General features: G+C 44.8%; 1 protein-coding gene across 7 annotated transcripts in view; it reads left to right on the top strand.

Moving 5' to 3' along the window:
• The first annotated feature begins 295 nt into the window (after nucleotides 1-295).
• slc4a4a (solute carrier family 4 member 4a) overlaps nucleotides 296-10,477 on the top strand; it is a 61,737-nt gene continuing 51,555 nt past the window's right edge. For 4 of the 7 annotated variants that reach the window (XM_048242448.1, XM_048242447.1, XM_048242444.1 and 1 more), the window contains exons 1-3: nucleotides 296-392; nucleotides 617-731; nucleotides 4,445-4,518. In XM_048242448.1, the coding sequence (XP_048098405.1) occupies nucleotides 703-731; nucleotides 4,445-4,518 (103 nt within the window). In that variant the 5' untranslated portion in view covers nucleotides 296-392; nucleotides 617-702. Of the gene's footprint in view, nucleotides 732-4,444; nucleotides 4,519-10,477 lie in introns of all 7 variants that reach the window. The other 3 variants (XM_048242445.1, XM_048242450.1, XM_048242451.1) reach the window with 3 other exon arrangements.

Here is a 10,477-nt window from a genome sequence, read left to right as displayed (position 1 = left end):
CATATTTAGTGTAGCCTAAAGTGTAGCCTACAATGACTTGCTTTTATATGACAATATTAGAAACTCAGTCGACAATAAACAAATCTTGAACAAAAAAATGTATAAATATATTAGCCTAGATGGTGCAAAAGATGACACGTGTAGGCCTGTATATTTGCACAATAAAAAAACTGTATTACAGCTGCATAACTGTATTGCAGCACACCAATAGAAACCGCTGTAAACAGGCAAATGATTGGGAAATATAAGTGGTAAACTTTCCGACCTCCCACTTGTGGCGTGACGTTGACAGAGGGATGGTGCTTTAAATATGTAAGAGACTCATACTGTAACACTTCAACTCGGAGCAAAATTCACATGCAGACTCGAATGAAATCATCAGAAATCAAAAGGTACAAACTTGCGTCTTACTAAAAAAGCAACAACTTCATGAATCATTGTGCTCGTCTTTTGCAGAGATAAATAATACAGATTTGGAGTCTTGCACTGTGCCTAATTGTTTTGAGATGAATTAATGTCGTTTTTTGCAAGTTGCCTAATGGAAGACATAATAGCGACTAAAGTGGCTTTCAACATGAATCCCACGAACTAATAAAGCGCTCCAACATCCACACAGCAAACGGCGGAACACGTTGTGTTGAGGCAACACCGGTGTCAGCGTGAGGAGTATTCAAGGAAGCCACCGGGAATACAACTTTTATCATGAGCGGAACCAAACAAACCAAACCAAAGTAAGTATCACTCTGTTGGTCGGCTACATACATAGGCAGGCTACTCGGTGAATGACAGTTCTTTTCACACTTACTATCATATTATTGTAATCTCGATCTCGGAGTTGGGGCGTCCCGATTGACACGAACGCTGTTTTGACACCCCATGGTAAAGAACAGCTTAACAAGCCTTATGTCCAGGCAAATCTGTGGAATTTTGACAGATGTACCCCTTAATGTGCGTAGCTATGTATGTGTAGTAGACATCGTGGATGCTACCCTACCTACTTTCTGTATGTAGGCTACTCACTTTTGTTTTGTTTGTGTAGGCTACTGTATGCTGAGGCATGAGGTAGGCTACACAAGTAGTGATAATCACGTGGAATAACGGAGTCTCAGTGCACGCATGTAAATCCCTGTAAAAGTCAGTCTGATCATTTAAAATATTTAAATACAAAATACTTTGCAAATACTTTGGTGTTATACTTTGCAAATACTTTGGTGTTGAATTTACTTCCAAAAGGACATTATAAAACGAGAAAGACAAGTAGCCTATGTGCTTCCAGTGAAGGAATCTTGCTCTGTGTTTAATTTGAATACAACCAACACATTAGTAGCCCTGTGCATTTAGCCTACTAGGCTATGTCAAAAGCACTTTATAAAGACCATATATAATTGATAGACATGCATGTATAATAGGGCCACTCAGATAGTGCCCTGATTTTTCTCTCAGCCAGACCATTAGATTGGGGTGTTTGCAAATGACCTAAATTGGACCATATCAACCAGTGTACTCATCCATTTTTAATGTGGTCAGCCCCAAATGTAATGTGGTCTGCGTAAAGGTGGTTTTAGCTTGAGTCTCCATGCATGCATTTGACTCACCTTCGTAGGCTATTATTTTGTGAGCAGACGGTGAGTCACTACATGCAGAGTTAATAATGCAGACATGTACTAAGTGTTCATATTAGAGAATTAGATTAAGGTAACCTAATTGGCAAAACATCATTGATAATTTGTACTTGATATTGTAAGGGTTGTGGGCTTAGCTAAGTTGCTTGATGGGATGAGTTGTCTAAGTAAGTGTGGAATGCAAAGCAGACACATTTGCTCAAGCCATTGCTTGCTGTCCAGCTAATGTAAACAATGTTTCTGCAGAGCCTTGCTGCAGGGCGGTTAAAGCCCTGCTATTTCAGAGATTGCTCCATAGGTGGCAATGGAGCTGGTCAGAGGCAGTCGAAGGGGAAAACGAGGTCCTTTTCAGACTGGGTATTTGGGGGGGTTGTTTGGTTGTGTTTGGATCTATGATACCATCAACCATGCTCACACTCACACACACAGGTATACTACATGTAAAATGGGATGAAACCATACTAGTGTGTACAGTACTGATGGATTTGTTTAGTGAATGGTGTTGTTTGAGTACATGTGTATATTGGAGATCCATGCTGACTAGAGCGCACTAATCAACCCTGAGATCTAACATACAGTACAGTGTACTATCCAGCCTATGCTGCACGATTCAGCTGCATATCTGCCCCAGACATGCATGACCAACTCAGGTATGAATTGCATTTCAAAAAATGCATTAATTTAAAAAGCTGTCAGAACCTGTTACACGAGTGTGCTGCATGTCGACAGCATAGTTCTGCTAGCGGGGACGTCACCAGAGGATGAGATTCTCTGTTCGCACAATGTCAGCAGGAGCTTGGTCCAGCACAGGGGGATTGGAGCGGGACAGAGCTCTTATCTCTGCCAGTGGCACACCACAGAGGGCAGATTTACCCCTGATAGCACTCTCTCTGGGGGGCAAGCGGCTTTATCAGGGGAACATGCTTCATCCATCCTGTTTTTGTTTACAGTGGAGTTTGTATTTACACAGGCTGTAAACAAGCAGTTGCAATTCACGTCGGAGGGGAGATGGAAAGGGAAATTGCTTTCCGGCACGAGTTCCCCCTCAGTTATGGACAAGACAGGCAGAAAAAACTCTACTTCTTATTCATTTGAATTTTTAACCTTCTTTCGGCTATCATCATCTGTACATGTTGTAACAGTAGGGTGTCTAGGTGAATCTTTACAGCTCACAGGGAACACTTTGTATTTGTTCCTCCTCACTGTATGGTGTTGGTCACACCTCCTAAGGAAGTAATGACCTTTGGTCCCTATTTCTAAAGGGCAAATGGTCACTGTCTAATTCCTACCCACATCCACCCTCCCACGCATGCACACACACACACACACACCACACCACACACACACACACACACACACACACACACACTCACACACACACACTCACACTCAAGTCTGTTATGTACAGGTTCTGAGTGCCTCTCTGGAGTGATCAAACACAGGCGATGACGCACATGAGGCTGTTACACCCCAAATAGTGCATGGGAAGGATGGTTTTAACTGATGCCATAGGGCAGAAATGTATACTGTAGGGCCATGTGAAGTCGCTGAAGAGTTAATTGCGCGTGACTGAGGGGAGGGGATAGATGGGCAGGTAAATTACTGACTTTTGAGACAGTTAATTGCAGCGTGACCAAGGGAGTGTTCCATCCCACCCCCCTCCACCCCCACCAACCAATGTCCAAGAGTGAATGTATGCCATCACTTAATCTATGTACAGAGAGATGTGTGAATATATATTAAACTAATTAGGGCCATCTTTAATTGCCATTTAGATAGATAGATACTTTATTGATCTATGTATGTATTTATGTAAATTTCTGCAAGTAGGTTACATGTGTAGAGCAATGATGTTTGCTACCTGTAGTCAGTGTTGTCAAAGGGGCCTCTGCAACGGAAATGAGTTATTTGCTCTGAGTGTGAGTGAATGTTTGAGTGTGTGTGTGTCTGAGTGTGTGCCACACATGTAAGTAAAGCAGAGCTAATCCTTAAAGGGCAGATGATTAGGAGATAACCACATGACCACGTGATGCTCAGCCTGTTGCTGAATTGAGGGGAGTGGGGTGTGTGTTTATGGGGAGGGTGGCGTGAGGTGGGGTTGGGGCGTTTTCCAGTATTAACGACCAGATGGTAAGGGCTGCTCATATATTTGTGTGTGTGTGTGTGTGTGTGCTTATGTGAATGTGTGTGTTAGTATGCATGTGTATGTGTATTTGTGTGTGTGTGTGTGTGTGTGTGCGGGGGGCTGGGGGGACTGTGTGTGTGTTTGTCTATGTGTGCGTGTGCTTGGGTGTGCATGCATACACAAACCACCAGTTGCCTGCGCATGCCCCGTTGCGCAAACCCCGTGCGCGTCCCTGGCCCTGGCCAAGGGGATTTGCGCGTAGTAGCCACACCGGCCGTCTCCGCTCAGCCTCCTTGCCATCAGACTCGATTAGACCTGAACCGAGGCGGCACGGCCTCTCCTGTCACCCATGGGCGGATTACCTCTCCCTCTGTCGCTCGTCCGCCGCCAGCCCGCCACACAGTCCCCTCAAGGGCACCGGCTCCCTCAGAGCTAGGGCTACCTCCACCACACCTCCACCTGAAACGTCCCCTCAGCGCCTTCGTTGGGGTTGAGGGGGGTTGTGTGTTTGTTTGTTTTTTTGGGGGTGGGGGGAACATATTGTCCCCCCAACCTGACGAGACCTGGGGTGAAACAGAATGGCCGCCCCCACGGCCAGCACCCACATGCTGTCGGTGCCGGAGCCTCGACGCTACGGCTCCACGCTGTCGCTGGAAGAGAAGTGTCAGCAGTCTTTCTTTCTCTTCTACTACTACAGGATGGAGGACGAGGCCGTGCTGGACCGCGGGGCGTCCTTCATCAAGCATGTCTGCGATGATGAGGAAGTCGAAGGTAAGGCACTCATCTTTACCTTTGTTTATCTTGTTGGTTTGTTTGTTGATCTGTGTTGTGAAGTGTGTTTTTCTAGTGTGTTTGTATGTGTGTAAATTGCTCTTATGTTCATCTTTTGAAGCCAGTGATTAGTCAAGAGGTATGGATTCCAGAATAAATTCCATAGTTTGGAACTCTGTTATCTACAGTATTGTTGAGTTTGTGTATGTCGGTGAGATATAGGCCATAGGAACCATGTGACACACTGTTTACGTCTCTAATCTTCTCACGGTCTACTTGGAAAGGAAGTAGGAGAGTGATGACACAGCCCAAAGGTTCGTGTGACAGAGATACCACCAGGTTACATTGTCTGTCCCCCCTGTTTAGAAGATCAGAGGTTGCTTCAGAAGTCGTTGTGTGCACAGAACATTGGAACAGCCCTAACAGCATCTCCCAAGTCATTCTGAGTAATTCGGTCACACCCCCCATGGCTCAGGCTTTGGTGTGGTGAGAGGCTTCACCCAGTTTACCCTCTATGTTTGGAGTATTAAGTGAGGGCATTGACGGAGTGTTTTTTTTTCCCCGTTTGTGTCTGGAAGCTTCAGAGGCCATTTTGCTTTGCCCTCACCTCAGGTTGAACCCATACAGGCCTCGCACTTCCTGTGAGTTACGGGACGGAGAGTTGCAGGTTGAAAAAGCTCAATCTTGGTGGAGACCTCCCATTGTTCTAGGGAGGGTGCAGGCTTAACACAAAGCACATTCAAGCATGCTCATGTAAGCGTATACACACACACACACACTCAAACACATGCAGGAACACAGATGCTCACTCACTTACTCAGTCAATTACTAAGCCACTCACTTGTGTGCAAGCACCGACACACACAGACAGACACACAGACACACAGACAATCAGAAACAGACACACACACACACACACACACACACACACACGCACATGCAATATGATCATAGACAGACACATACAAACACACACCCACACACACAGACACAGACACACACACACACACACACACAGACACCCACACACACACATACATGCACACATTCTGTGTTTACACACAGGATTAGTTCTGACACAGTGGTATACAGTATAAGCCATGTGGTTCTTCTTAGATAGTTCCAGACTGGGAAGCTGATGTTTCACTGACTACTGTGTTGTTTCCTCACATTCACTATGCTAGTGTGAACTACTCAGCCACTGTCAACAGATGAGTTACTTTGTTATCACTGGCTGTTCACTGGCAGTTCACTGGCAACGCTGGGAAAAGCTTCAGTTCACTGGCAAAGGGAGTTCACTGGCAATGCTGGGAAAGGCTTCAGTTTACTGGCAAAGGGAGTTCACTGTCAAAGCTCTGAAAGGCTTCAGTAAAATGCGTTCCTCCCAAGAGGATATCGATTAGCATATTAAATATTTGAAACCTTAAATGACAATCTTTTTTTTTTTTAATTTTAGAATTTGTTTTTATTTATCAGCCACAGTAATGTTTTACCTTTTGATAATTCACCTGAGATTACACATTGCGTTACTTTAAGCCTTCTCCTTCGCCCCCGATTGCTCGCCATAGATTACCATACCCTGCATTTGAAATAATGGAAGTGCATGTGCAGTGCATGGCTACAACTAGCGCTACCAAATGAAGTAAAGCAGCCTTCAATAGACAGAACAAACCTCGTCAAATTGAATTATGGAGACACACAATTCCCCATCCATGCTATGCATTCGCCACACAAGAAAGGCAGAACTAGCGGCCTCGCACCAGCGCTCAGAATGGGGGGTAATGGTGATTACGAGCCAGTGGCCCTGAGATGAGGTGGGCCCCTTATCCCTGTGTGGCATTAGAATGCTGGGGAGCACAGGCAGGCGCATTTGCCACCCTCAATGTCCACCCGCAGGGGCTGTTGCTGCGGTAACTGGAGGTAGGAGATGTGGCAGTCAGAGAGGCTCCAAGGCCCAAACTGGAGCCGGGTGGGGGAGTGGGGATTCCCGCTGGTGAACAGAGTGTGCTCTGATGTAGGACCCCCCCCCCACACACACACACACACACACACCCACACCCTTCTGTTTCTCTCTCAGGAAGGCTCAAAGAAAGTAACCCCCGCCGTGGAATAGCACAGGAAGTATGGGACAAAAGCTGCTGCTGGCAGCGTGGAGTTCCTCTCTTTCTTTCTTCTACTGTTACTCTCTTCCCTCTCTCCTTGCTCTCTATCCTTCTCTCTTCTTTTTGTTTCCCCACTCTCCTGTTCTCTCTCTCTTTCCTCCTCCTCTCTCTCTCCCTCTCTCTCTCTCTCTCCCCTCTGATCTCTCTCTCTCTCCCTCTGTCTCTGTGGTAATGATTAGTATCTTTACCGTTTGCCAGCATAGGATTTGTTACCATGCCCACTGAGAGAGTGGCCTTTTGAGAGTGGCTTCATTAGTGTGAGATGGCCCGGCCACAGCGGCCTTCTCCCGGCATCCTTACAGGACTCATACCCCTCTCCACAACGGTTCTTCGTCATGGTAATGGTGCTTGTGTGAGATGACGACCGCAGCGTAGGGCTATCTGTGCTGACAGACTGTTTTTAGCTTTTCTTGGGCCAAAACACCCAAAGTTGGATGGAGTTGTTTGCGTTCTTGTTTTGAGGAAGGAAAAGTTATGTGTGTTGACATCTTAAGGATGACATTGTTGTAGCGTGTATGTGTGGTCACTGACCAGCATGAGCCATTATTTTGGATTTCACAGACCAAAAGATATCTCTTTGTTTTCCACAACTTTCCAGAATGCCTTATTAGACATGCCATAGTATGAGCAATGCAGGTTGTGTCTGAAAACACCTGACTGGGGTTATTGGGTTCATTGAAGTCTAATAGTTCTACATTTGCACCATCTTCTGTCCTCCTCTATTATATATGCATTATTTTATTCTTTATTCATTATTTTTTCTTTAACTTTTTTTTCTGTGTTGCATTGCCACACATAATAATGTTTTTTTTTCTCCTTCAGACTTTGCTTCCTTATAGTTTTCTGCTCCAGTGCTGGTGCAGGTCCTTACAGTCAGTGAGAGCAGCATTGTGGGAATATTTCCAGGATTCCAATTGCATGTTGAGCCGTGTCAGCTTGGCTGTGTAGCAAACATAGCAACAGAGCGCCAGCACAGCTCCTCAGGAGTCTGAGTGGAGCACTGAGTGTGAGCGTGTAATTGGCTATGACACTTACAGTGTGGGCTGAGAATGGAGACCATTTAAGGCAACCTGTTTCTTTTTCTTTTTTTTGTAATGATGATGAATGGGAAGCCTGATAGCATTGGCAGAGGAGATGGCTATGGATGAAGCTGTCCAAGACAGAGAGCAGAGCCTACAGTACTCCTCTCCAAGTTAGCTAGCTTTCAGTTGTCCCCGAGTGTACTAGACTGGATCGAGTCATATTTGTCGTGTCCAATGTGTTAGGATAAAGGATAAAGCATCATCCTTAAGAGCATGTTCCATGGGGGTACCGCAAGGTTCCATCTTGGGGCCGCTTTTGTTCAGCACATACATCAACGATCTCCCATCGGTATGTGACGGTGTGGAGATATTGATGTATGCTGATAACACAGTCCTGTTTACACATGGCAAAGAGCCAGGACAAGTTGCCCTCAAATTGACACAAACACTTACTAAAGTCACAAAGTGGCTGAACAATCCTTGTCTCACATTAAATACTGATAAAACTGTCACCATGTTCTTTCGAAATAGATTTAAACAAAGTACTATTCCAAATATATACAGTACGCAGATGGGAAAAAGTAAAAAATGTTGATGAGTTTAAATACCTGGGAGTGACTTCTGACTCTACACTCACTTTTAAAAACACATTAAAAAGATGGGGAATACAGTGAAGTACCAGTATAGCATACAGTAGCTAATTTCGGACACATTCGTAATTCATTAACTGTTGATGCTGCTAATGTCTCACTTACATTACTGTATGTCAAGCTGGTCCTAGGCTAACAGGACTGCCTTGAAATCCATTACTTTACAAACAAGCTCTGAAAATACTAGACAAAAGATCAATTCAGTACCACCACTGTGCCATACTGGGCAAGTATAACATGCTTGGCCTTGAAAACCTCATACTATATTCTGACATGCGCCTAATACATAAAATAATTCACAATGCTGCTCCACCACCTCTGAAAAAATGTGTCCCTGCTCTGAACAAATAGGCAGAGCCAGCAGATCCATTACTAGGGCAGATTGTAGCCTCCCAAATCAGAGCACTGCATGTGTGCTCTGCAGCACTGCAGTTTTAAGCATGTAACACTCTCCCCAGTAATCTAAAAAGTGTTACAGATTTCCATTCTTTTTTATTTTTAATTGAGTGTGTGTGTGTGTGTGTGTGTGTGTGTGTGTGTGTTCCTATTTAATTTTATCCTATTTTATTCTTCTTACCTGCCCAGGGACTGCAGATGGAAATGAGCTTTTAGCTATAATTGGTACAAGCCATCTTTTTACTCCACGTAATTAATTAACCTTGTACATGGTCCCTGTCTTAAATAAACCAATAAACTAAACTAACTAAACTTAACTACAGTGGAGATGCAGAAGGAGAGAAAGAGAGTGAGAGAGATGAAATAGAAAGAGGTAGATAGATAGAGAAATAGATACATAGATGAGGAGAAAGAGAGGAGGGAAGTGTGTGTGTGTGAGAGAGAGAGAGATAGAAAGGGATGAAAGCAAGAGAGTAAGAGGTGTAAGAGAGGGGTGACATAGGTGAAGAAACACATCTTGTGTTGGTGGTTCCCTCACTCCATCGTTTGTCATGAGCCTGTGGATTGACAGGTTGTGTGAGTGTAGCACAAGACTGCTCATGTGAGAGAGGGCTGTCTGTCAGGAACTTCACACGTGACTCGCTCACATCCACAACTCTGTGTGCCCCCCTGTGAATAACACACTTCATGTAATGTGCATCAGACCGCTGTTTAAACTGAGGACAAGAGCTGGAGTGTGATCGGACAGACTGTTGTCCTTTGTCTTTCGACCCTCGGTCATATCCTCATGTGTTGCATTTGGTTAGAGGGTGCAGACAAGCTAACAAGGCTATGCAGACAGCTTTCTCTTCTAAGACCCACTCCTGACTGCAACATGACCCGGTCGTTTGAACCAAAGAAAACCAAAGAAGTTTTCCCCCTGACATCACACTGTCAGGAGAGTTTTGGAATATTTTACAGATTTTAAAGAAGCCCTATGCAAGTCTGGTTATTCCTTCGCTGTTTCTGGGTTTTCGCCTGATTTGGGCTCGCATTTTTCACGACATAGCTCCCCCTGCAGCTTTGGTAGCAAGTGACTGCTATGCTAAACCCCCACTAGCTAGCGAGCTAGCCATCAAGAAATCAAGCTAAACACATACAGGGCTCACAATAAAACGGTCGAGCAAACACATTGTTCAAGAGACTATCAAGTTCACCCAAGGGTAGGCTACTTACAATTTCAACAGCAACAAAGTCAAGTCGGAGTCCGTTTTGCAGTCTTCTTAGAAACTACAATCTGACTACATTTTCGAGGCCTTCCGCAGAGTCACATCCGGATTTCTTCGGTCCGGGACCAGAAAGTTGCATATTCGTTTTTTTCGCGGAGAAGCACTAGGGGGAGACGAAGCAGACACCAAACGACCCAAAAAGTGTTGTAGAACCATCAGAACGACTCTCAACCTGCATAATTAAGGTCATTTTTGCTAAAATTGTTGCATAGGGCTTCTTTAAATGTTGTGATGGTTCCCTCCCCAATTCAGCCCACGTCATCATGTCCTTTCTCCACTTGGCCCTACAGTATCTGTAGAATGGAAGGGTGTTTAGACCCACTAGGTCCAAGGTTCTGGCCTTTCTTTTACCTTTGATTCATGGTTTATTCCCATCAATACCGGTAATAAATGTACTGTATTCCCTAGAAGAGCCTTCTGTGTTGCTGCCCCCACCCTTTGGAACAGTCTACCTCTCCATA

The sequence above is a fragment of the Alosa alosa genome, chromosome 5, assembly GCF_017589495.1.
Source record: "Alosa alosa isolate M-15738 ecotype Scorff River chromosome 5, AALO_Geno_1.1, whole genome shotgun sequence".
Taxonomy (NCBI): domain Eukaryota; kingdom Metazoa; phylum Chordata; class Actinopteri; order Clupeiformes; family Clupeidae; genus Alosa; species Alosa alosa.
Note: the sequence above shows the minus strand (reverse complement) of the source record. Positions and strands in the feature narration are given on the sequence as shown.